The 27,366-nt window shown below is 44.7% G+C and overlaps 1 protein-coding gene and 1 long non-coding RNA gene across 12 annotated transcripts in view; one reads left to right on the plus strand and one right to left on the minus strand.

The window, feature by feature from the left end:
- The window catches only part of VTCN1 (V-set domain containing T cell activation inhibitor 1), a 56,411-nt gene extending 50,382 nt beyond the window's left edge, over positions 1-6,029 (plus strand). The window contains exons 5-6 of the mRNA XM_029948031.1: positions 1,637-1,806; positions 4,454-6,029. Of these exons, the coding sequence (XP_029803891.1) occupies positions 1,637-1,761 (125 nt within the window). The 3' untranslated portion in view covers positions 1,762-1,806; positions 4,454-6,029. The remainder of the gene's footprint in view (positions 1-1,636; positions 1,807-4,453) is intronic.
- A 291-nt stretch (positions 6,030-6,320) lies between these two features.
- On the minus strand, positions 6,321-27,280 carry LOC115299312. Of its 11 annotated transcripts, XR_003912118.1 has the most exons (8): positions 26,664-26,746; positions 26,105-26,192; positions 19,713-19,965; positions 18,108-18,208; positions 16,595-16,641; positions 13,841-13,952; positions 8,972-9,303; positions 6,321-7,161 (listed from the first exon to the last, which is right to left on the minus strand). It is a non-coding gene; the product is annotated as an uncharacterized LOC115299312 (long non-coding RNA). The 11 variants fall into 11 exon arrangements; XR_003912117.1 differs by lacking the exons at positions 6,321-7,161; positions 26,664-26,746 and adding an exon at positions 27,191-27,280 and having other exon boundaries at positions 8,856-9,303; XR_003912114.1 differs by lacking the exons at positions 6,321-7,161; positions 26,664-26,746 and adding an exon at positions 26,845-26,980 and having other exon boundaries at positions 8,856-9,303.
- Positions 27,281-27,366: the final 86 nt, after the last annotated feature.

Genomic DNA, 27,366 nt, shown 5'->3' on the forward strand with positions numbered 1-27,366 from the left:
AGGAGAGCAAGAGCAAGTCAAACTGCACCTGATACCTGTACCCAGCTTGGTTAGGAGGTTAGTAACACAACTGATAAAAAAAAACAAACAAAAACCACAGGAGAACATGAAGACGAGGGTTTGAGAGATGTGGAGTTGAAAGTGCTCACTATGCACGTAGGTACATGTGTCTGATGCTTAGCACACTATCCAGCACGGACAGCATTCTCCTCCAAACCTTCAACCCTACTTTACATACTTCCTTCCATGATGAGGAATCCCCACCAGCATAACCCCTCTAGCCTCTCTCTTCTCTCCCTTCCTCCCCTTCTTCCCCGAGGAGGAATTAATTAATTTATCTGACTGCTGGCCTTAATAGCAGAAACTAGATACAAGTAGTTTGGCCCCTTCATTTTCCTTTTCTCTCCAGCTAACCCTCAGGAAGTCTATACAATACTTCACTCCTCTAAGACATCAGTTTTTTTTCCAATACAGAATCTGCCCTTGCGGCCGGAAGCCTGTCCCAGTCCGGTGCCGTCCGTCACTGGGAAAGCCTGGGCGGTAGCCCATCTGCCTACAGACAAAGCTGCATGTTTTATTACCAGGCTTACCAATAATTAATAAAGGTGATATTCTGGTCTCCTGGGGGGCTCACTCTTTTTGTCCTATTTTTCAATCAACGCAGAACTCAGCCGGGAAAGAAGGCATTTGTTTGGGGTTTTTTTTTAGTACTGGTCTCCTTTAACCCCAAGAGCAGGTACTCAAAAATATTTACCGAATGATTCCATTTTTAACTGACATATTCAGGAGCAGCCGTAAATCCAGAGGTGGAATTCAGGACAGGGTTCACACTGAGGAGGAGGGTCTGGAAACGATCATCAGCTTAGTGGACGTGAAGCTGATTGAGTTTGAGTGGGGTCACTGTGACTGTTGTTACAGGTGATACTTCCTGAGGGCTTACGTACTACGTGCCAGGGCCTGTTCTAAGTTCTTCGCCAGTATTAACTCACTAATCCTCAGAAGAACTCTAGGAAGCAGATTATTATTATTTTAGCCTGGTTTTGTAGGGGAAGACACTGAGGCGTGTAAAGATAGTAACTTGCCTACAGTCACACAGCTCGTAAGTGTCAAAGCCGAAATGAACTAAGTGAGACTGGATTGCCTAGGAAGGAAACAGAGTCAAAGAAGAGTAATCTCCTGTCTTCACTTCTACCTTCCTCTACCTCAAAACGGGGACGCTACTTTCTCATCACTGCGTGGTGGTGTGAGGAAGCAAATGACACAACCTGTGGAGGTCCCGGCCCACAGGAACAAATATGTCTGAAACCAGAGACTGGCCATGACTGTCCACCCTACTCAGCATTTGGTGAGCAGTGACAATCTCTTGGTTGACCTTGTTCTCCGTTTGGCTGAGTGTTCACTGGCATGGACAACAGAATGGGACTTCCCTTCGAAGAAAGAGAAAGTTCTGATTTTAAGCCAGTTATAGAGAGGTAGAGAATAGGGTACGAAATTGCCTCTCCGCCCAGTTGGGGTATTAGTTGTATTAGAAACAACGTGTTGAGTTTCTCAGGTACTCTTCTTTGCTACCCAGCCATGTGAGGAAGACACCTAGCTCTTCCTCTGCGACCCTGAACTTTCTTCTCTCCCTTTGTAGACTCTGAGATTAAAAGGCGAAGCCACCTGCAACTGCTGAACTCAAAGGCCTCCCTGTGTGTCTCTTCTTTCTCTGCCATCATCTGGGGACTCCTGCCTCTCTGCCCTCACCTGATGCTCAAATAAGGAGCCCTGGCCACACAGAAACGTGCAAAGTCATTGGCACAACAGGTGAGATGAATCACGGACGGTGTGGGGGGCCGTTCCGTGTGTGCTGGTGTTCCTCACATGGGTCACGGGGCCTCAGCCAAGGGGAGAAGCATTTGATGGTACCAGGCCAGTGGGCACTGTTCCCACTGGTAATTGTGAAAGGTAAATGTTTGTGAACAAGAGTGTAGATCTCACTGATAACGCACACAGCAAGAGCAATGATGCAATTCAGATACTCGTGTAAATTCAAACATCTTTTCATTTCCTGAGTCATCCATCCACAAGGCAAAGAGAGAAAGAGATGTTCAGCCCTGAGAGTTCCTTTGGGTTTTGCTGTTACTTTACGAAGCATCATGACATGAACATGCCACTCCCACACATGACCTCCTCCTAGGACCCCAGCAAAGCTCCTCTTGACCAGAAATTTGACAAGTGACTCAGAAACTAGCCTCCCCCACCGAGGCTTCTATCACTTCAGTCCTCGGGCTCCAGTGATTGGTAAGACGTTTCTCTCTGAATCTGCTTCTGTGTGGAATTTGCCCAGAGCTGAACTCACAAGGCTCCAGTCAGCACGACCACGTTCAGGGGCATCACCACTGAGTACCCGGGCTCCCAGTGAGAGCTATTTCTGTCCCTCACTGTCCTTCATGTCCATTAGTTACCAAGCCCTTATTGCATTGTCCCGTGTTGTCCCTCAGACTGCCCCTAATCCAGCCTTCATTGTTTTACACACCAGACTAGTTCTAAAACCTTATACTTGCTCCTTCCTCTCCCTGTTTCCAGTGATACGAAGTCAGATACCAAAATACAATTCTTCAAATACTATTTTCATCACAGCATTCCTTTGCTCTGGAACCCAAAGTGACTCTCGGGGCACTGTTGTGTCAAACTTGAAAGCCTCAGCCGTGGGGTCACAGCTCTCTAACAGTTTCTCTCCCTGAACTTCCTGTTTCTCTCGGCTACCCACTCCTCTCTCTGGCTCTGCTCCCTCTCTCACTGCCCCTTCCTGGAAGTCCCCTCTGCTCTGTGGTGACTCACCCCCATGTTTCCTTCATCCATTTCGGTTGAGAGCTTCCCAGCTTCTGGCCCACTTTCCTGGTGGCCCCTTCATTCCACATCCCTTCGGCATGCGTGAATAATTTACATCTTACACTCTCTAGGCACATCCGTTCCTTGCCTAGATCGTTAAGTAGGGCAGGCGAAGCTCTGTTGATCTGCTTCTCACTCCTGCTCCTGCTCCAAACACAACGGTGCAGTGCACAGACTGGATTCTTTGTAAGGAAAGCAGCCAGTTCCCGCCTCCACTGCTGTCAGCAGAGGGAGATTTCCCCAAGGAAACGATCTCTCAAGGATCTCACTAGTAGAAGGAGGAACACTTTCTTCTTTCCCTGATTCCCCACAACACTGTAAATAAATTTTTAATATCCTGCGACTAGAGAATCTGACCTATAAAATATCACTTATTCATCTTGATTTTTTTTCTATTTTTTAACATTTATTTATTATTGAGAAAAAGAAAGAGAAACAGAGCATGAGCATGGGAGGGGCAGAGAGAAGGGAAGACACAGAATCTGAAGCAGGTTCCAGGATCTGAGCTGGCAGCACAGAGCCTGACGCAGGGTTCGAACTCACAAACTGTGAGATCATGACCTGAGCCAAAGTCGGACGCTTAACTGACTGAGCCGCCCAGGCGCCCCTCATCTTGATCTTGTATTCCCTTCAAGCAGTAATTTGCAGGCTTTTTTTTTTTTTTAAAAGCCATGCCATATACACAAGGGATAATGTTGACATGCAGTATGCATAGGTTATATACTGGTAACTGAGGAGCTCTCCATCAACTACAGAGGGGGAACCTTGAAATATGTATTTTTAAATAACCCAATAGATTATTACTTAGGATACACATTATAAGTGACTGTTGGGGAAGGTCACGGAAAAGACGTGACTGTCAGTTGACCCATGAGCTAGACCTGGGTGATCAGAGGCTCCTGGCCACCGCCTCTGTCTGTGGAATGAGGTCCCCACTGGCCTTTCCCGCTCCCAGAGCTGCTCCAAGAACACAGCCTTGAAATAATGAAGTGGCGTTGAGGACACCTTGTGGGTAATGTGAGCCTCCCACGGCCCCTGGATCAAGATTTGCAGGGACGCACTGATCTGTGGTCGCCCATGACAAGCCCCACGTGTAAGTGCTCCCTGCCACCTATGGGCCTGTAGTAACCTGCCTCTTTCTTTGCTCTCTCCTTGCCTGCCCTACTACTCAGTGGGGAGGAGGCGAGGCAGTCTCAGATTACACCCAGGAAGCTAGACAGAGAGAGAGAGAGAGAGAGAGAGAGAGAGATGCCAACTGATGCAGATTACAACATTTTAGGTCTTTCCTCGGTTGGACACTCAAACAGAAGTCATCTTTCTGCTTCTCCCTGGGAGCCTCAGAGTTCATCTCTCAGGTCCTGTTTGCTCTAAGGATGATCCCCGCCCTTAAGAAGAGACTTAGCCATCTCCTTTCCCCCAGCAACCCACGGTACCATGTGGTCTTGGGAGAACACCATCAAAACACAGAAAAACGAGCCCACTTCTGAGCAAGAGATGCCCTTATACAGGGGCAGACTGTTGGTTCTCAACAAACGTGTGCTGAATGGTTGTAATGATGGCCTGTTTCTCTTATTTTCAGAAGCCCAGGAATCTGCAGAACTATTTCACCACAAGCTATGACCTAGTTTTATATTTCTGGGGGGAAATGAAGTTTTGAGTGAACAAATAAGATCAAGAAGCAAAAAAAGCCAAAAGCAACCCACGGAAGACTCCAGGATGTACAAGATAAATCTGTCTTCAAAGACATATAATAAAAGCTGGGAACATAATTCATCAGAACTGGATAGGTGTTAAGACTAAGTAAACTGCACATGGAGACAGGCATATCTCCATATCTCAGGGACCTCCCCTGACCCCTGCCCATCGAGGGGGTGAGAGGAAGGGGTGCTGCATCTCCTTGATCTCTGAATCTTTATATTGCTGTCATGTTGCCCTAATTTCCCAGAAAGTTCTGACTGCAATAGATCCACATCTTATAATCCACAAATTAAAGTGCAGCGGATATAGTAGGAGGCTGCTAATTGGCTGCCACTTCACAATCCAGAGATGGCTGCATTTTAGTGATGGGTCAGATAATTCACCTTTCATAAGGGTGCTTCCATGGGCACCTTGAAATCTCCTCCCCCGTGACAAATGCTAAAGAAATGGGGGACAGGACATACATGCGACACAAAAATTATGACACAAATTTTCTAAACTATCTGAGCCTCTGTTTTTAAAACAAACAAATGCCATTACATTTCCCGGATGCTGTTCACGCCTGAACAGTCCGGGAAGGACCGCTCATCGTCGCTGCATGTGGTGCTATCCACATAGCATCATCACATGGCTTCAGGCTTCTGCTTTCGGTCCTGCATGGACTGCGAGGACCTCAACTTTCCACCGCATCTAGAGCATGCTTAACTGCTCAGCTGGGGTGATTTTTCACACCCCTCCCCACACTCAGGAGACATCTGGAAATGTCTGAAGACAACTGAAGTTGTCACAACTCAGGGGAGAGGGGAGGGTGCCACTGTCATGGACAGACCTCGGGAAGGCTGCTCAACGCCCTACAATGTACAGGACATCCACCCACAACAGAGTTATCCGGCCCCAAACGTCAGTCGTGCTGGAATAAGAAACCCTGATGCAGAGTAGACAAGGATCCAGAAAAGAGGGGAGCAAACAAGGCTGTTTGCTTCCTACAGGCGGGCGCCGTCCTCCGTCTCTTTGGCTGCTGCGTCAGCACAGAGAGTGGGAGCTCAGTGTCAGGCAATCCGGAGTTCCTGACGGGTCCCTCTCCCCTCGTTCTGGTGTGCAAGCCAGGCCCCAGGAGAGCTGCCTGCGCTCCATCTCAAGGTCTCAGATCTCAAATTCAGAGCTCAGGACCTTGCCTGGCCACATGTCACATTAAGGTAACAAAAACATGTACCTTCTTTGAAACACACAGAGACTTAAGAAAGTGGGGGCAATGAACCTTTGAAGTGAGACCCTGAGGAACACAGCTGTGATTGAAAAGAATGTTTTGTTCACAAGCCCCCTTCCCCTTCTTTTCATGTGTTGCCTGCTGGCCCCCAGCACTGTGGACCCACTGTGACTGTATTACATTTTGTTACAGAAAACTTGATTTTTGAGTTTTGACCATTCAAGAGAATGATTAAATACACCATTTCCTATGCTGTTGTCTGCCTGGTTTGTCAAACAAAGTGAGTGCAAGGGAAGATGGGCAGGAAGCCATGGATCAAGTTCTAAAGATTAGAACCTAGCACATAACAGGTCTTCAATAAGTGTTTGTTGAATGAAAAGATAAATGAATAGGATATGAGCGTGGGCCAACTGACTGGGCCTGGCTACATAAGGAACCGCCACGGCCTTTACCAACCTGCCATGAATCCATCAGGGAACAGTCTCAGGGGCTTGACGCAGACAACTTTGGGAGAATACATAAAGGTGGACAACCCCATTGCTCTAGTATCAAAAAAATCCAATTTTTACTATTCAGGAAGTATCCAATTCTAAATCTTGGAGGTAGAGGACCTCAAAATCATCTTTCCTGGTCCCTTCACGTTTTAGATGAAGACCCAGAGGCCCAGGCGGAAGTGTGGGTAACTGGCTATCCTCGGGTTATGGGACGTGCCAAAACTTGCACTGGTAGTCGTTAATAGACAATTTAATTGCCAAAGGGGAAATTTTCAGGGGACGTTCATAACACTTCCTTGTTGTATTTCTAGCTTGGTTCTCATAGGCCTTCTGCAAGAGGAGACCAACGCTGAACCAAATTGAGAGAGCAAACTGCGAGAGCGTAAACACTCCCAACCCAGGGTCATCCTCTGGCCTTGCCCTTGGGCACATGGCAGATGCATTAGAAAACAGGTGGATCATATCTGCTAAAGTGCAAAGACCAAATATGGTACACACCACAGACATCTGGGGAAGTTCCAATTTAGATGCCAAAGGTTAAAACATTTTGCAAATATTAACACATTTGACCAACCAAGTCAAACTTCAAGTGGAAGTATTGGCTCCCAGCTCTACCCAGGCTCTTTGAAGATGTAAGTGCACAGTGGCCTCCGTGTGTGCATTAACTGGGGGAAGGGGCGTGCGTGGCTCACCACTGCATCATAAAACTTCTGCTCGACGGCGTATGTGGTATGCTTTGGTTCTCCTGATGAAACATGACTCCCAATCTCCCTCCGGCTGGTGAAGTCTCCGCACATCCGACGGGCTGCTCTAATTCAGACTGTCCTACTCTGTGCCCGAGCTCCAGGCTCCTCCTAAACTTTGTCTTATCTTCTCTTTCACTTCAGTCTTCTCCAGGAGTTTCAGGATAAAAGCCATGAGTGAGAATCAACAGTCATAAAAACAGAGGCTTAGCTCTGCCCTCTCCTTTCTTTAAATTCTACTCACCCTCGAGCAGAAATTCTTTCCCCATGAAGCAGTTTCTGAGCCTCACACGATATGATTTTACTCTTGTCCTTATACTTGCAATTTAGCAAAAAACCACACACTGTTTTGTCTATTGGTTTCAACTGCTATGTACTTAGACTCCCCTGAGGATGATGACAAAATAAGGATGGGGTCCAGGCAGCCCTTGGAAGTCTGCTATTAAAAAGAAGGTCAAGCACATAAACCCAGGAAGCCTAGCTTCCTGACAGCGTTTGCTGGGACAAAGCAGTTAACTCGCAGCCTAGAAGGGGGGTCTGCAGTAATCACTGCAGGAGCCCCTGGGTCTACTGAACGCTTTGACTCCCGCCAGATAACGATAGGCCTGCATCTTCTCAAAGTCATAGCCGGACCTTCAGCATTATCTTATCTCTCAGCTCAAATATAACTGTTTGGCCTAAGATGTATCCTTAGCCTTTTCAGGTATAAGGTCCCTTAGCCCAAACTCTAAACAACATTTCAAATAAGAACTCTGGGAACACCTTGGTCCCATAGCACTTCCTTAGAATAAGCCCCAAGTGATGCTCGGTGACTCCAGCCTGTGAGCAATTCACAGCAGAATGAGAGCATTTCCCTTCTTGGCACCTTCTATATTTGCAGTGACCAAACGGTATTTGTAGCTGTTCACGTGTCATTCTAGGGAGAGAGATTTAGGTTTTGACAGATAAAATTCCAGGACCGTATGATATTTGACAGGACTTGGATGGGTCGGTTCAGGGAGCCCTGTGTGACTGGAGTAGCAGATCCAGGCCTCACACCCAGGGGAGGACAGACTACGGGTATGCAGGGTCACAGCACACAGGCAGCAGTTTCTACTGAGAGGCATGGGGCCCCCGGAGAAGCCACGTCACAGCTGCAGAATGAGGGTCTATGAGAAAAGTGGTAATTGTCTTCAGTTCCCTCTCCCTTCCTGCGTATGCACGTTCCCCCACATGGCCCAATCCACCCTGCTCTAGCCCTGAGTGCTCTTTGTGTTTCCCCCATTCTTTCCATTAACTGCCCACCTCCCACCACCCAAGAAACAGATGCATCCCAGCACCTAGCTACACATGAGAACATCATCTGCAAAAAAACCTTCTCGATTAGCCTAACGTATTGCCATCCCATTGAGGAAATCCTTACTTTACTGAAACAAAGTGAGGACTGAAAATATCCGACGACTGGGAGATACTTGGGATATCTCCTCCTCTGCCAGCGACCCCCCGCCAGGAAGTCTGGGGCTGGGGTGCGGGTGCTTTTTAACAGTACAGACATCACCACCTCCACCCCCACTGCTGCCGTGAGGAATTGCTGTGTAACTGGAGACACATATGAAGAGACTGTGTTCCCTTGATCAACATGCGACCGTTGTGAAAGTCTGAGGTCACCTGATGCAAATAGCAACCTTTAGAGAAGGAAAAGAAATCCACGCCTCCTGGGGTCAAATGCAAGCCTTATCCTGTAAGGTGGGTCTCACCTTGACCCATCACCATCACCATCACCATTTTACAGAGGAGAAAACTGGTCCAGAGAGGTTAAGTAACTTACTTAGGATCACACAGCCAGAATTCAAACTCAGATTCGTCATCACTACCCAGACTCTTAGGGTCATGTGTGAAAGTGCTACAAGAGATTTCAGATATTATATAACTATGGGCCATCACATTATTATGTGTATAAAAATAGGAGGAATCACCGGGAGCTTGCGGCTTAGCTGCTCATGAGCAGCTCCCCGTGAGGACAGCTCTTCTCCCTGGAGGAGACCACAACGCTTCCTCAGCTACACGCGGGCCGCTTTTCATCACGGCCACTCCCCTGGTTCACAAAGGCGCTGGCAGCGGAAACGCAAGCTGCTTCCGACTGGCTCAAACGACACCACCTTGGTGTGTCCCCAACAGCCCTTCAGGGGACTGCCTCTAAGCCTTCAAGATCTTGGGTGTCAGCTGCTGAGGTGAAGCCTTTTCCAGCTGGCAAAACTGTCCCCGGCGGCCAGCTGATACGTTCGTTCTTGTCCCGCCTCAAGTACACCTGGAAAGGAAACTTTTCTTATTATAATCTATCCTTTTTAAAAATTTTTTATTTATTTTTGAGAGACAGAGAGAGCAGGGGAGGGTCAGAGAGAAAGGGAAACACCGAATCTGAAGACAGGCTCCAGGCTCTGAGCTGTCAGCACAGAGCCTGACGTGGGGCTTGAACCCACGAACCGTGAGATCATGACCTGAGCTGAAGCCAGACGCTTAACTGACTGAGCCACCCTGGTGCCCCTTAAATATTATAAATTCTTCCTCGAATCCACTGATGTTGAGCCCTGGTCCCACCTCCTCTGCCGTGACCTACATGCTGCTTGTTTGCAATCAAACCTGTCACCTTTTCCAGCGTTGTTTCTTCTTTTAGTACATCTGTTTAGGGGTGTTTAGACATAACTTCTGTACCCCAAGATTATATTAAAATATTCATCTTTACATTTTAATGCTTCCATCTTTCTTTTTTAATATGTAAATCTTGACTCCATCTTAATTTTGGGTATAATCTGTGAGGTAAGGGAGTCAACTATTGTTTTTTCAAATTATTCTCCAATACCATTTATTAATCAATCCTTACCCCCACTGACTTTTTACAACATTACATTGCATGTTTGGGGCACCTGGGTGGCTCAGTAAGTTAAGCATCTGATTTTGGCTCAGGTCATGATCTCACAGTTGGTGAGTTTGAGCCCCGCATCGGGCTCTGTGCTGACAGCTCAGAGCCTGGAGCCTGCTTCGGATTCTGTCTCTCTCTCTCTCTGCCTCTCCCCTGCTCACTCTGTGTCTCTGTCTTTCAAAAATTATTTAAGGGTGAAAAAAAATTTTTTTGAATTACTCTGCATGTTCTTCTACATACTTGTGTCAGTTTCTGAATTTCTGGCAAACTTTGAGACCTACAACTTTAACCAGTCTATAGAGGAAAGAAAAAAAATAGGTATATGCAAATACATTTTCCCCAGCTATTCCCTAGATATGGGTAAGAGACCAAAACAGAGGAGAAACTTAGAAATAAACAGTGAATGATGAGAAGGGACTTATCAGTTCAATAAATAGAACCTTGTACGAATCTGCCATGGTGTAAATGAAGTGTTACTATTCTCCCTTAGTGCAACAAGAAAGGAATAAGCATAATCAGGATAGAGACATGCCTGTCAGGAAAAGGCTTGGCTCTGTTTCATTCCTCTCTGCCCCTCACCTATTTATGAGCCAGGGTATTTTATTTACTTACCCACCTTCAGGGTCAGACCTGAGCATACTGTGGGTAAAAATTATCCTGAGAGACCCTGCCTCAATAGGGCCTGCCTCATTTGGTAACTGCAACTATTAAAGAGGGAACTCATGAAAAGCAATCACCACATGGCCCGGCTGTATTGGTACACTAGGGCCGCCCTAACAGAATACCGTTGATCGGGTGCCTGAAACAACAGAAATTGAGTTTCTCACGGTTCTGAGGGCTGGAAATCTAAGATCAAAGTGTCAACAGGTTTCGTTTCTCCTGAGGTCTCTCTTCCTGGCTTACAGATGGCACCTTCTCACCGTGTCCTGTGTCCTTACGTCACCTTTTCTCAGCACACATGCCTCCCTGGGGTCTCTTCCTCTACTTTATACGGACCAGTCATATTGGATTAGGGCCCAGCCACTTGGCTTCATTTAACCTTAATTATTTCTTTAAAGGCCCTGTCTCCAAATACTGTCATCATCTGATGTGTACTGGGGTTAGAACTTCAACATATGAATGTGGCAGGTACAATTCACACAGTAACACTGGCATATATATATGAAGGAACGAATAAAAATGAGCGATTATGAAGGAAACGTGTTGGGCGAGGCAAATGCATATTGATGCAACCATAACAGGAAACATATGAACAACTTTGCTCTTTCCTCCTTTTTGACCAAGAACAGATGTCTAATATTTGAACAGCTGGGCACAACAGAAAGCCTTGTCCAAAGAGCTACTGATTCAAACCAGGTCAGAGGATACTTGAAGACTAGAGCACAATGGCTCAGCAGGTGGGTGCAGCTAAGGGGACTGAATTGGCTAATGGCCTCCCCAAACCATAGGTTACTATTTTAAATGGTACAAGAGACCGTGGAGCGTGAAAAGATGAAAAATAAAACCAGTGTGGGCCCAATCTTCAAAGGAGGAGAACCGAGTGATAGAGGCAGTTTGGCTGCATGTGACTAAACTAAATTGCTGAGTATGAAGCTATCTCTGGGCTAGAGGTAGATCACAGTCTTTTCTGTCTTGGGGCTCTCAGGAGAGACAACAGCTTTTTTCCTTTTTTCTTTCCTTCTCACTAAAATCCTTTTGCAGTCTTTGAAGATGGAAAATGTCTGTGTGTTGGCCAAAGTGATATAAAGGGGATACAGACACGCTTACCCCTAGTGCTACATAATGTAAATATAAAAGAGGGTTTACTTGGGGAAAAAAAACTTCCAGGCAGATCTGAAGGAGCAGGGCAAGCCTCTGTGCTCTTGGGAGGGTGGCAGGCTTGGGCGGGCATAGCTGCACTGGACTCATCGGGATCAAGCATTCAAGGAGAGAGTAGTCACCACCTCCACTACAGTGGAAAGTGACCCTCCCCCCACAACATTGCTCTATGTATTTGTAGAAAAGGACGAGTAGGTCACTACGATGCTATGGAAGTCCCCAGTGGAGGAAATGGCCTTGTTAGAAGGGGGATCACCCAGAGCTCGGGAACTGGTACTAGATCATTCTCCCTCCAAGGGCCTTCAAGGCCCTCCAGATGGGCTGTGCTCAGCCAAGGAAAAGAGTATGTACCCACCATTGTGGGGAGGGCAATCCTCACTACCTATGTCACTGGACTACTGGAGGTCACTGAAATGGCAGCCCAAAGTGTGACTGATTCTCTTCAAGAGTTCTTACATAGGTGTGGCCGCACATGCAGCGTGAGCCCGGACTCTGCAGGACTCTTTTTTTGCCTTAGGGCCCAAATCGTGATTTAAAAACAAACAAAAAAACTAAGGAAGCTCTCTGGAGTCATATTTTGAGAAAGGGCCATGAACATGGGATCTCTAGATTCCTTTCTGTCTTTTGCAGACCACTAACAGTCTCTCATCCCCAGGGAGAGAGATAACAGTGTGGGTCCCTCTGAGGATAGCCCTCTGAGTTCACTGAGTGATGAAGTCTCTTCCTTTGATGTTCTGCTCTGCTTCATGCGTTCAGTTGCTCCCCGGACCCTGGATGAATGGTGGTCCAAATGCTCATTAACACAATGAAGACAGTAAACATGTCCCAAACATATTGTGGAGCAGATGTAATTTACCTCAAAGGAGGAGGCTCACACCTTAACCAAAAGATCACATACAGGTTTTGGTAGTTACCACCACCAACAGCAGCAGCAACAACAACAACAACAACAAATCTGATGATTCTCAAATTTTTATCTCCAGCTTTCATCTCTCCCAACCCAGACATGTTCCCAACTAACTGCCCAGGCATCTCTATCCGAAGCTACCTCATTCTAAACATATCTAAAACAAACTCATTGTTGTGAGTTACACTATCTACCAAAGTCATCCAAGTTAGAGCTTTCAGTCATCTTTGACCCCTAAGGCCGAATTAATTGAGCATCATCTTTTGTCAATTGTACTGCCCAAGGGCCTCTGTATCCGTATTGTTCCACCTTTTATTTTATTGTTCTTGGCTTGGTTCTGTACCTTCTCTCAAGTAAACAATTGCTCAGCCTCTGAACTAATCTTCCTGGCCCCAGTTTCATTCTGATTTCTGAGTTTTGATCAGAGAGCCACTGCTGTGAAACACAGTGGCTGGGAATACAAGCCTGACCCCCCCACCCCCACCGGGAACAAAGTCATTCACTTCAGGAGGGACAAAGCAAGAATTCACTAGGTCCAACTCACAGGAGAAACGTGATAGAGCTGAGGAGTAGGGGGTCAAGTCTTTCCCAGTCAAAGTGACTTGATGCTTAGTTTGAACCAATGATTCTGGAAGGGTTCTAGGCATTTTCTTGAGAGGAGATGGGAAGATATTCTTGATGAGAGATGGGAAGACACGAGGAAAATGGCTATTCAACTAGTGGGTTAAATCAGCCAAGAATCTATTAGGATTCAAGGTAGGTGACCCTTAGCTTTCCTTAATTAATATGCAAAAGAACTTGGATCTGTACACACTCTAAAAATCATAAACAAATTTTAATTTATAGAGAAAAAAAGTACTCCGATCCACCACCCTGATAAGGACTACCATGTCCGTGCACAACCTTCCAGGCTTTTCTCACTGCAAGCATATTTTGTATAGCTGCAATCATAGCCTTTGTCTTGGGTAAATATATGGAATTATATATCTAAAGATGTGCTAAGTCAGAATTCTACCACTGAACCACCCATGCACTGGCAAGATGTGCTAAGTCAGAAAAACAATTGACCTGGGGCACCTGGCTGGGTCGGTCAGAAGAGCATTACAACTCTAGATTATGAGTTCAAACCCCACATTGGGTGTACAGATTACTAAAACTAAATAAACTTTAAAAAAGAGAAAGAAAAACAACTGACCTTACCTAATCGCATGCATTTCACTTGAGGACTTTCCAATCTGGAGTACATTATTCATTAGGGAGTAGTTCTTGATGGTGAAGGGTGAAGTTGGAGCTTGGTTAGACCTACACAATTCTGTACAAAGGGAAGGGTGCAGAGTTTGGTCAGGTGCTGTCCATTTAAAATTGATGAACCCCAGATATGGGGGAAATGCCTAACATCTAGAAAACAGAAAACAGAATCTTTTATCTTCATAACACCTTCTGGCTCTTATTAGCAACATCCTTAAAATGGAGTTAATAGTACCTACTTTACAGGTCTTTTGTGAGGGATAACTTATGTTAAATTGCATTGTAAATTATTTTTTTAAATGATACAAATGTAAGGGAAAGCTATTAGTAACACTCCTAACCTGTTTCTCTCACTAAACTCCAAACTCCTAAAAGACAACACCCTTGCCTCCTATCTTTGTATCTCGCCGCTGAATTCCCCAGAATATAATATAGAAGCAGACACAGAGCTCTGCTGGAGCTGAGAGAAACAGTTTTTCCTGGAATTGTCAGTGACATCTCGCCAAGAGTTTTACAGGGGTAATAATAGGGACCCAAGAGCTATTTTTAATATTTATGAATGTCTAACCTGATATTATACTGTTATCAGTGGTAAAGCTTTACAAGCTAAATAAAACATCAATGCCTTCTTTAATTTTTCTTGTTTTCCCTTTTGTATGCAATTATATAAAACAAATATATATCTCATAGAAAAATTAACTGTTGCTTTATTTAATAAATACTGTGTGAGGCCCTGTAGTAACTACCAAGGGAAAAAAAGATGAATAAAAGAAGTCATAAGCCTTGTCTTCATGGAACTCAGTCCACAGAAGACAGCCAAGTTCAATGTGCAAGTTGACATTACATGACAAGGGCAATCACAATAAGGGGAATATATGCAGGACTGTTAACCTAGACTTAAGGAGGGCTGGGTGGTCATGAAAGGCTTCCTGGAGGAAGTAAAACCTTCAGAGACTTCATGCCTGAAGTTAGCCAGGCAAAGGTGTGGGTAAAGGAAGAAAAGGAGGCCAAATAATATGTCCAGGGAGAAGGGAGCAATATATGCAAAAGACAAAAGGTGACAGAGACATGTTACCAAGAAACTTAGTTCCATGGGGGCCCCCATGTAGAATGAGCGTACAGAAGTGGGTAAAGACAGGATGTGAAAAAGGATGGCATTTTACCCCAACTTGTATTTTGAAAATGTTCACACCTAGAAAACACTTGAAAAAATAGTGCAATAAATGTCCATATACTATCGCCTCACTAAGCCAGAGAGTGGTGGGGAGGGTCAGTGAGAAGAGGGAGAGAGAGAATGAATGCATGAATCAACCAATCAGTGATAATCTGGCAGGGGCGCCTGGGTGGCTCAGTCGGTCAAGGGTCTGACTCTTGATTTCAGCTCAGATCATGATCCCAGGGTTGTGACACTGAGCCCCACATCGGGCTCTGTGCTGAGCGTGGAACCTGCTTAGGATTCTTTCTTTCTTTCTCTCTCTCTCTCTCTCTCTCTCTCTTTCTCTCTCTCTCACACCCCCGCCCCTCTCCCCTGCTTGTGCTAAAAATATAAAAAAAGATTTAAAAAGTAATAATCTGGCAAAATGTTAATAACAGGTGATCAAATGGGATTTCTAACACTCTCCAGATTCTCCCTCTCCCCCAGTCTGCAAGTAGAAATCTTTCTGTATCTTTCCTGTAGTTTTTCCTCCTCTCCCTACTTGACAAACTTTTAGGATTAACTGGTCGTAAAAACACCCTTCGTAATGTGCAGGCTACAGGAATATTTAGCCCAGATAGACCAGGGTTCCTCAACATGCCTTTCATAACTAACCCCCGAAGGAACATTTTCAGCCTTTTTTTCCTAATTGCCTTCTCAGGAAACTTTAATATACAGATATGCTGTATATATGGCATTGTAAGATGTGTGTGTGTGTGCGTTTATTACATATACACATGTGTTATACATATTATGTATCTATAATATATATGTTTTACACTTTAAGAAAGATTTTTTCATACCCCAAGGACCGATTTTTGCCTTCTTGCGGGCAACACCACTCCCACTGAGAACGTAAGGATAAACAGATCTAACATAAAGAGTATGAATAAATCAGACTATGATAGAATGAACTTCTATTCCAATTAGTTTTTATAAACAATAGTAATGTATTAGTCGCTTCTATGAATGTGAAGTAAGATAAATTCAAAGATCTCTAACCAAAAAATGGTTCATTCCCAAGGCTTTGTGTCACATCTATGAAATACTTTTTATTGTAAACCACATGGCCATGGACACCAGAATTAACATGCTCCAGAGAACCCAATACAGTGATAAAGGACCTAATTCGTCAGTTGTCACCTGGTCCTGACAAAATGAATTAAATAATATAAGTCTCTTCTGGGAAAGGTAGGGGGAGAACCATGGTAATCCCAGCAGTTTGGGGACAGAGAGAAGGACCCACCCGAAGTGTACAAGTCCTAGAGATGGAGAATGCTCTTTGCGGGGGCAGCAAAGTTTAGGCACGTATTAGGATGAGAAGATTTTCTTGAAGACAAACTAGCAACAACACTGTCCGACCAAGGTCTAGAGCAGTGCTGTTCCGTACACATCTAACGTAAGTGGTCTACGTAGTTTTATTTTAGAAGCCACATTATGAAAGTAAAAAGGAACAAGTAAAGAGAATTTTCATAAAAGATTTTATGTAATAGGTTTTATGAAAATATTACCACTTTCAGATGAACTGTAGGACATTCATAGATTGAAATAGTGGCCACTGCAAAAGAAATAATAATAAGCGATCAAGTCATGAAAAGACACGAAGGAAACTTAAATGTCTGTTTAGTGGGTGAAAGAAGCCAATCTGAAAAGGCTGCAGACTGAATGACTCCAGCAATACGCCATCCTGCAAAGGACAAGACTACGGACAGTAAAAAGATGAGGGGGTTGCCAGGAGTTGGAGGAGAAAGAGAGGTGAATACGTGAAGCACCAGGGATTTTTAAGACTGTGTAAGTACTCCGTGTGATACCATAATGGTGGATGCATGTCATTATATGTTTGTCAAAATCTATATAATATACTACACCCAGAGCGACCCTAGTGAAAACCATGGACTTCGGTGATAATGGTGTATCAATACTGGTTCAATTACAACAAATGTAACTCTTTAGTGCTGGGTGTTGATGGTAGGGAGGCCGCACATGAGAGGAGTGGGGATATATAGGAACTCTCTGCACTTCCTGCTCAAGTTTGCTGTGAATCTAGAACGACTCTAGTCGTTCATCAAGTGTCTATATTAAAACATAGGTATATTGAGAATATATGCCATTTCAATATGCAATCCATATAAAACATTATATTTGGGATATCTGACATTCCTTTTCTCACTATAAATCTTTTAAAACCAGCATGATTTTACACGTACACCATTTCTAATTTGGATGAAGCGTATGTCAAGGGCTCAAAAGCCACATGTGGGACAGCGCAAGTCTAGACAGTGGCGCTACCAAACCATGCTGGATACATATGTGAGGAAAATGTGTTTTTGCTGTGCAAAGGCAGCTTCCAGTCAAGGCCCAGCACCTTCTTTCCACCCAGACTGCTGCCTCTTCCCCTGTCATATAGATATTTAGGAACAACCTCCCTAAAAGCCCCCTCCCCAGTCCAGCCCCCATAGACAGTGTCACTCCAAAGATGTTCCTGATGGGACTCTGTCTAAAAGAGAGGCACTGAACACAGAAGAATATAAGGATGTATCACACCGGAGTTTCCTGAAACCACCATGAACTCCTCATTAATAAAAGGACAAAAAGCTTTCAGGATATGCACACTGTGCAAAAAAAAAAAAAAATTCAAGAATTTATTAAAATGCAGTTCATATTTAAATGCTACCTAGAAAATAAGTTCTTAAGATAAAAAGAGTTGCTGTCAATATAGAAATAAATAACTCAGCTTTGCCTCAGTTGGTGGAGATTATATAGATTTCTGGGCAACCAGGAACATTATTGATATATATTTCCTTAGCGCCATTCCCGGAACTAATGTATAGGCTCTCTACAAGCCATGATATATTATAATCCACTCATGCTCTAAATGCTATTACCCAGGTGTGGGTGAGCTTGGAAAAGTTAGCTGTCATTTGAATTAGAAAAGGCGATACATTAAATCACAGCCTGCCCTTTTATATTCATCATTTTCGGGTCCTATCACTCAGAGAAATGAGAAGAAAAAAAGGCACTTACTTGCTTACCATTTGGAACAGCTCTTCTGAAGGAAGGGAAAAGAAAAAAAAACCCGAAAAGTGGACGGACTCTAACAAAAAAACACACCGTCCCACAGAATCCTGAAAAGAAAACAGCATGATATAACGCAGACTGTATACATGTTAAGTTTTATTTATAGTCACAAAAATCAGTTTTAAATGCCCAGCTCCCATCTGAGTTCTCTTTGAAATGCAGGAGAGGATTTAAATTAAATTAGTACTTAACTGTATGTGGTATTTTTCAAATTAAGAATTCTACATGAAAAGCCAAAATATTTTCCATCTCTATAATTAAACCTTTTCAATTAAGTATATTAATATAATCTTAATATAATTTTTTAAATGACATTATATCTGGGACTTGATTTAAAATAGCCCAACAAATTAAAATGATAATAAAAGTAACAGTGGGGGAAATATAGGAAATACAAATGACAGAATGCTATGAACTGGCGACACTGAATGATACATACTTGGAGGTTCCTTATGCTCTCTCCACTCTGTATAGCTGATATCTAAGGTTTCCCAAATTAAAAAATTCAAAATCGTTGGTGCTAAGTTTTAAAATATATAGGTATCTTTAACAAAAGAAATTGCTAACTAGTTATTTCTGACTCAGGGCCTGGCACGCGAGATTTACTATTTATTTACCCTGTCTTAAATTGTTCACATGTTTTTATCAACCATTATTTTCTCAATAAGAAAAATCACACACACACACACACACACACACACACACACACACATTAGTGTTTTGGTAAGGGGAGAACACTTAACACTTCCTGAGGATACTGGTTATGCATTTATGGATACTGATTAGTTGTGGGTCCTTAATTGAGTTACTTCTGAGCCTTATTAAGTAAGGATAACATTTAAATGAGAAAATACATTTGAAAATACCCAGCACAGTGTCTGGCACAATACAGGTACTCACATAGTGTTGGCTTAAATGACATTTAATACACAGGGGGACCTCAATTCACTTATGGAGATAGGCCCACCCCCAACATGTGGGGGGCCGTGAGCAAAAGGAGAAAACGAGGCACTAGGCCATATTGGTTTTCTCTTACCACCCCATGGAGGGCATCCTGACAAACTCCATCAAGCTCCACCACCCCAACAGCTACCCTTTGACGGCTCCTGAGGCCACGGTGGAGGGGTGGAGTGGGATAATGTACTCGTAGTAGGGGTGTGACTGGAGAGAAGCCTGAGCAGTTCCTTTCAAAGCAAAGAGCTCAGGGTAGGGGGCCCAGGTGCCTGATTAAAGGTACCTGGGTGGCTCAGTCAGTTAAGTGTCTGACTTTCGGTTTTGGCTCAGGTTATGATCTCATGGTTCATGAGATCAAGCCCTGCGTCAGCCTCTGTGTTGACGACGTGGAGCCGGCCTGGGATTCTCTCCCAATCTCTCTCTCTGCCACTCTCCCATTCAGGCTCTCTAAACAAACAAACAGACAAACAAACAAATAAAGCTATGCTGAATAGAGACCACACATTATACTGAACAACTCAGCAGTAAGAGTCAGAAGACATGGGTTCATGTTCGAGTTCTCTAGTAACTTCATGGGACCGCAGGCCATGTCTTTACCTAGCCGGGCCTCAATTTTCTCATATGTCCATTTAATACATAGTTACGGGGCTCCAGTTCTGGGCCAGGCATGCATCTAGCTACTGTGAATACACAGAGAATATCACAGACAACAGCCTCTGTCTTCAGACATGGAAAAGCCATGGAGACAGCTGGGGCGAATGCATTCCAGCCAAAGGGTCTCTTCCAAATCAAGTGTCACGATGAATCCGGCAAGTTGACATGTTCATTAAATACAAATAACAGAAGAACCCTAAGAGAAAAAAACAGCATATGCAATATTATAAAGAGCCTTTTCTTTTTTCTTCTTTTTCATTAATTTTTTTGAGCATAGTTGTCATGCAATGTTACACTTCAGGTATATAACATAGTCATTCGGCAAGCCTCACCACGATGCTACACTCACCACAGGTGTCACCACCATTTGTCACCATACAATGCTGTGACCATATCATTGACTGTATCCCTTACGCTGTTGCTTTTCATTCCCGTGGCCCATTCATTCCAAGACCAGAAGCCTGTATCTCCCACTGCCCTTTATCCACTTTGCTCTTTCCCCTGCTTCCCTCCCTTCTGGAAACCACCAGTTTTTTCTCTGTGCATACAGGTGTGATTCTCTTGGTTTATTGATTCACAGAACACGCCTTTTACTATCTGTTCTCTAACACACCAATATGAGCATCCACAACTACTGCTCTAATTTTAATCACAAGAATTATCACCATACGCAGTACAAAAATCCAATCTCGAAATGTGCCATTTTCTTTATATTATGACCCAACTTATTTATGTACATTTTATGGGGAAAATAAATTTATATAAAAGATAATCTAATCACCAAGCGTTTATCCACATTAAAATTTTAGTAAATATGTTCATCTATTAGGCGCTTCATAAAACATTTATCTCAAAAAAGGTTAATAATGAATGTTATTATTTCATAAACAGAAAAAGGAATTCACAAAAACTGAGTAACATGAAAAAAGTGGGTAATAAAGTACCATCTAAGAATAGCTTGTATTTATGCCAAACCAATTAAGATTGGGTGCAGCTTCCTGACTATATTAACTATGGACTCTTTGGGGTCAGGGCAGAGCATTTGGTCAGACAGCTACAAGACAAGTGAGACAATGTTAAAGAAGACTGTGGAGAATGTTTTCTGAAACAGTGGGTAACAAGTAACAACGGAACTTATGTGTCATTTAGTTCTGGTCCGACCTGACCATGCTTACACAAGGAGAACTCCGAAGCTCATATCATTCTAGGCCTTTCACCCCACACCTTCTCAAGATTGAAGAGCTGCCCAGTTCACATAAACATAACATATCAGTTACAAGGAACTATTTATACTTATTAGATCTCACAATTAGAAACATCTTGGGCCACCTCGGTAGCTCAGGCTGTTGAGCGTCCAACTCTTGGTTCGGGTCATGATCTCATAGTTCGTGAGTTCAAGCCCCGCATCTGGCTCCATACTGGTTCATCTGCCTCCCTCTCTCTCTGGATCACCCCCTCCGTGTGCACACGCAGTCTTTCTCAAAGATAAATGTTTTTTTTTTTACAAAAAGAAACATCTCAATGTGTAATGAATTTCTATAAAATGCAAAGCAGCCATAATGCAATGCAACCAAGTTTTTTTCGTGTCCATCTCAGTTCAAAATAAGCAAAACAGAAGTGTGCACTGTCTAAAGCTTTGGAAGTAGGAGAGCATATTATTGCAGCTACTTCCACTAGATGGCACTAAAGACTCTTAGGAATCAAGCTCTTAAAAAAATCAGGGTGGGGCAGTACAAGAAATGAGGGTGACAAGGCTGGCAGAGGAAGGGTTAAGGGAAGTCCCTCCTAGAAGACAGCGTCCACAAAAGCAGGGATTTTTGCTCCACACGATGATGTATCCCAGCACACAGTCAAAAGTTCCTGCTCTCCTCACTATTCTAGTGGGGAGCAAGCCCCAAAGACATTTGGGGAAAACATATTCCAGGTGCTTAAAGAATATGTGATGAATAAATGAAGGTCCTGAATACTCACTGAAGATCATGACCTAATTAGGGTTTCAGAAAGATCTCTGACAGGACCATAGAGAATGGAAACAGGGACACTAAGTAATCCAAAGAAAGCGTAATAAGGACTTGAACTAAAAAGCAGAAATAATGGGGTTCATAGAAGGAAGGGAGTAAATTCAGAGATACGATGTGGGCAATAGTAGTAACAGTAAAAGAAAAAAAAGAGAAAGAGGACCCCCATAACACATGAGCTAGTGCTCTATAAACACCACCTCCGAATGTCACAGCCATCAGGAGAGGATGAAGATTTTTTTTTAAATAGGGCTGAAGACCCTGGGAAATAGCAGTAAGAGCCAGATGGAAGAAGTAGGGCACTCCAGGGAGAAAGAAAAGGACTAGTTAGAGAGGCAGGAAGTGGAAGGAAACTCAAAAATAGTGTGACAGCAACCAAGGGAGGAGAAAGTTTCAAGAAGAAATGTGGCAATGTCAAAAGCAGGGGCAGGGGCAGCTGGGTGGCTCAGTCGGTTGGGTGGTCAGCTTCGGCTCAGGTCATGATCTCATGGTTCGTGGGTTCAAGTCCCGCATCTGGCTCTGTGCTGACAGCTCAGAGCCTGGAGCCTGCTTTGGATTCTGTGTCTCCCTCTTTCTCTGACCTTCCCCCGCTCACACTCTGTGTCTCTCTCTCTCAAAAATAAATAAACATTAAAAAATTAAAAAAAAAAAAAAGGCAGGCGCACCTAGGATGTGACTCTTGATCTCCAGGTTGTGAGCTCCAGCCCCACGATGGGCGTAGAGCTTACTTAAAAAACAAACAAACCAAAATGACAGCAAATTCTGTTCTATTGTAACTAAAAAATGTCCACTGGATTTAACACGTTGGAAGTTATTAGGGACTCCTGGCAGGTTCTAGTGTTTAGGGGTAAAATGCAAGAATTAGAGAAGCAAGTGTAGACTATTCTTTTTAAGAGGCCAAGGGAAATCAGGAGCTCAAGAGGGGCTGAGAGTTGGAGACTTCAGCATGAATACTTGTTGAAAGAAAAATCCACCAGAAAGGAACGGCTGAAGACAGAGGGGAGGGAGGAGACAGAGGAGGCTGGGCCTCAGAGCACGGATCCTAGGAAAAAGGATTCTCCTTCTTCTGAAGGCAGGAAGGAAGAAGGACGGTGAGTGAGAAAGAAGGGTAACAGTGGAAAGTCTGACATAGATAGCTCTCTGGGTCACTTTCTACGCATACACAGTCTCTGGCGGTGCTGATCGATCAAAATGTCCAAGCAAACCCTGACTGACTTCTTGACTGGTCATCCTGCGTTTCCATCTTTCCTGCCTTTGGTACTTTCCCTGTCTTGGGCTGCAAGAGTGGGCTGCAACTCCTTCGACACCCCGATGGACCTGATCGCTTTCATTAGTCCCATTCCTCTGGCCCTGTGACTTCTGTCCCTCCCTGTAACTATTTGCTGCCTGGGGTCCCCAGAAAGACGAAGCAGCATGCTAGCATAAAACAAAACATGGAACTGATGCTAGGAAAGGGGAGTCCTTAACTAACCCTCTCCTGTGACCTCACGCCATATCGCTTACAGTCTGCACGAGCCACAAACCTTGTGGTTGCCTGTAGTCCTGTTTATCCTCCTTAATTCAAGATCGCCGTTCCCTGCTTCATCCGTAACAGACCTTTATTACGTGTCTACTGATCAGGCACTAGGCTGGTTCCCAAGGGTTCTCATCTTCACAGAGCAGATTTGTGCATGTGTGTGGTATATATATATATATCCATGCACCCATATATACATACATAATAAACCATTTAATACTACCATGCAGCACAAACTGAAAAGAGAAAAGTGTAGGGAAAGAGCTATTGGAGCTCAAATTTGGAGCTCTGAAACAACAGGGAATTTTGAGGAGGTAGTATAAAGCGGGCCTGACCTCAAAGGAAGGGAGGGTTAAAATAGTAAAGGTGGAAGAATTCTGCAGACACAACTGGCAAAGACCAAGAAGTGCATCTGACAATGTGTAGGGGGTAACGAAAAGGCCAGTTTTAACAATGTATTAGGGAATCCAGGCTTTATCCTACAGAGATAGAGAGCTATGAAACTTTTAGAATGAGGACTGACTTGAACCATGTTTTCACATGTTTTTATAATTAATTTGAGGAAAACTGTAGGATGGATTGCGAAAAAAATGGAGGGCAGGGATAATTCAGAGACAACTGTAATATCAGAGGTGAGGGTGTAAGACTACAGGTAAGGGTCCTGTATCACCCTGAATTCTATGCAGTAAGATGTTGGCAGTGAGAATGGAAATAAATTGGTACCTGCCTGGACATGGTAAAAGAGAAAGGACACCAGGAACACTATAAGGTTTCAAGCTGGAGAGAAGGGGGAATAATGATATCCTTGAGAGAATAAACTAGGAGAATTCAGAGAGCACAGTTTAGTGAGCAAAAAACTTCAATGAAGTTTAAGGTGTGTGGGGTTCAAGATGATGGGGACACATTTGGGTGCAGATTTGAGTAATTGTGACCAAAGCTCAGGAGAGAAAGTGTGGGTGTGGGAATCATCTAGTAACAGGACCAATAGAGAACAAAAGGCAGGTGATAAACAGTACGAAGGGAAACCAGCGAGGAAGGAGCGTGTAAGTAAGCCAGGAGAATATTCACAAGAAGGAAGCAAGTTTTAAGGATGAGAAAGTACCTAAAAATGGTTGAGTACTGAAGAGCCTGTATATTGAGAAAAGTGATTTGGTCACCTGGAATCTACAAGTGAAAAGTTTCAACAGTAAAGAGGAGGAGACAGGGCACCTGGGTGGCTCATTTGGCTAAGCATCCGACTTTGGCTCAGGTCATGATTTCATGGTTTGTGAGCTCAAGCCACATGTCAGGCTCTGTTCTAATAGCTCAGAGCCTGGAGCCTGCTTCAGATTCTGTGTCCCCCACTCTATCTCTCAAAAATAAATAAACATTAAAAATAATTTGTTTAAAGGAAGAGGAGTTTATTGGAGGGAGGGGGGAAATGGGTGGTGACGAACACAGAAAGTGGGACAACTCTTTTGAGAAACATAGTGGCGAGAGTCACAAAAGTCAGTGAAGTTGAAAGCCAGCTAAGTCAAGGGAGGATTTAGGACTTCATCATAACTCTTGGCAGAAAGAACATGCTAGTAAAGGGGTGACTGAAAATGCAGGAGCAGCAAAGTTTTGAGGAACCAGGAGAGGTCAGAGTAAAGAGCAAAGGTCTTGAGGAATAGAAGAAAGGCAGTCAGGTTGGTGTGACACACCAGAGATTTTTAAGTAGAAAGTGAGGGAGTTCTCCAGATAGTCTTGCTTTTCTCAGCCCATTTGAGGCAGTTGCCTGCTGAGTACATAAGGCATTAGATACTTAAGAAACTGGGAAAGGAAAGGGCAGAGACGGTTAGGGTAGAATCTTAAACATTCTACAAGAGTTCAAGTCTCGGATGTGTTACCTTGGGCGGGCCACCAGACCTCTTTGAGACTCACTTTCCTCACAGAGCTGTTAAAAGATTAAATTAAATAACGTACATGTAAGTTAGAAAGCACCTCTTAAACAAGAGAAGCTTGGAACACAGACCACAGGAAATGGGATAAAGCCTATGAATAAGAGATGAAGCGAAGCATCACCAAGCATCAGGTGAAGGTCAGAACAAGAATCTATAGCAAACACAAATCTGCCCAGTTTTTGTGACTAACTCCAGCACACCCAAGTGTAGAAAGAAGAGTCTGAGTCAGAGTGAGGAGCAGGAGGAGAAGCTGAAGAAATCTAGGTAAGGACTATTTTTCAAGACAGCTGTGGTCATACTTATTTTTAGAAATCACAAATAATTTTTATATAACAGTGGCATTTGACTCATTGCCATGTTATATTTTGGAAATGGCCAAGTGTTTCCATTTTTTAAAAAGTTTATAGTTTGCGGGGCACCTGGGTGGGTTAAGCACCTGACTTCAGCTCAGGTCATAATTGCACAGCTGGTGGAATGAAGCCCCACATCTGGCTCTGTGGTGCTGACAGCTCAGAGCCTGGAGCCTGCTTCAGATTCTGTGTCTCCCTCCCTCTCTGACTGTCCCCTCCCACGCTCTCTCTTTCTCAAAATTGAATTAAAAAAATTTTTTTTGATGTTTAGTTTTCATACTTTAGAGTCAAGTTTTATTTTGCTTTGTTTTGTGTTTCGGATTCTATATTTTTAAAGCTTAGTCTCCAGGTAAAGTGTGCCTAGAGCATGAAATGAAACAACTGCCCATTGGGTCCAAATCAACTAGGGAAGGTCATGAACAAAACAAGCAGTGAGACACCCAGGCTGTGGGTTATACACCAGCGAGATAGACAAACTTAAGGGACTGGAAATCACACAACAGTGGAAGGGAAGGAGCTAGAGTGTTACCATTTCCGGAAATTGTGGAGATACAGGTCCCAGATCTCGAGTTGTGGCAAAGCGCTCCCCGGGCCGAGTCAGGAGACTCCTGGTAAGGCTACTTGAAGAAGGAGACAAAGCAATTGACAAGGGTGCCTGTCAATTGTCAATCTCCCAATTATTTTGTGAGCCCACAAAGGGTTCCTCCCTCTTGGCCGTCCTCCACTCTCCCATTGTGACCAGTCACAGGCCCCCTGGGACTGACTGAGCCAAACAGCCAGACAAACTTGCTCCGTTTCTGGCGTCCGGAACTGTAGGCCTCTGGGGAACAAACACCTAACCCCTCAGGTGTTCTGCGCCCTTGGCCCGACGGGTCGAACAACGGCTTCAGGGAACCGCGAAGCCAGGGAACCGCGAAGCCAGCACTCGGTTCAACGGTCTCGCAAACGGGTCCCCAGAACCTCTGGGTCCTTAGCCCCGGGAACCGAAGCTCTTAGAACCTGCACGCTGAGCCTAGCGGAGGGGGAGGGATTGAGGTTTCTGAACTAAAATACGCTGGGGAGGCTGGGGCGGGAACTCGCGGGCTCACACTAGCGGAGCAGAAACGTCCTTCTTAGCGTCCGAAGCCTCCGGGACGAGGAGTCCTCGGCCTACAACTCCCAGAAAGCTGTGCGCTGAGCAACTGACAGCGCCACCCGCCAATGGAAGGGCCCAGTCTGGGTTCATGGGCCCAATCCGAGGGCGCAAAGGAGGTCGTCCCCGTGGCCTACCGGCGGGGCTTTTTAAGTGGTCCTCTGGCCTCTCTGGTAGCCACAGCGATAGAGAGATCGTCCCCGTAAAAGGGTCACGCTGGTTATACTATGCCGCTCACTTCCAGCCTCGCTCTTTTCCTCCCCACCGCCCGACCCCCGGTCCTTAACTTGATCCCGCCCCTCTCCGTCGGAGTGGCCCGACGAAGATGTGGAATGCCCAAATATTATTGGATGCTGGCGGTGTCACTCTGAGGGGAGGCGGGACCTCCAGCGGCGAGGGCCGACCCTCTCTGGCGGTGATTGGACTCGCCTGAATAGACCTGGGCTGGGACTGGTGCGAGGAGGGGCCAGAGCCATCGGGCACCTTGGGCCAAGGTGTCGGGGAGGCGGCGGCCGCCGAGGAGCCAGCGAGACTCCCAGCTCCCTTGCCCGCCGTGTGCGGTCCGCGAAGGGCCGGGTCGAGGGAAGGAGCGGGAGGCCCCCTCCCACCTCATCACGCGGGGGCGGGGGAGGCGCTTGTCGCGTGTCCGGCGCAGGACC

This window comes from Suricata suricatta, chromosome 8 (genome assembly GCF_006229205.1).
Source record: "Suricata suricatta isolate VVHF042 chromosome 8, meerkat_22Aug2017_6uvM2_HiC, whole genome shotgun sequence".
Classification (NCBI taxonomy): domain Eukaryota; kingdom Metazoa; phylum Chordata; class Mammalia; order Carnivora; family Herpestidae; genus Suricata; species Suricata suricatta.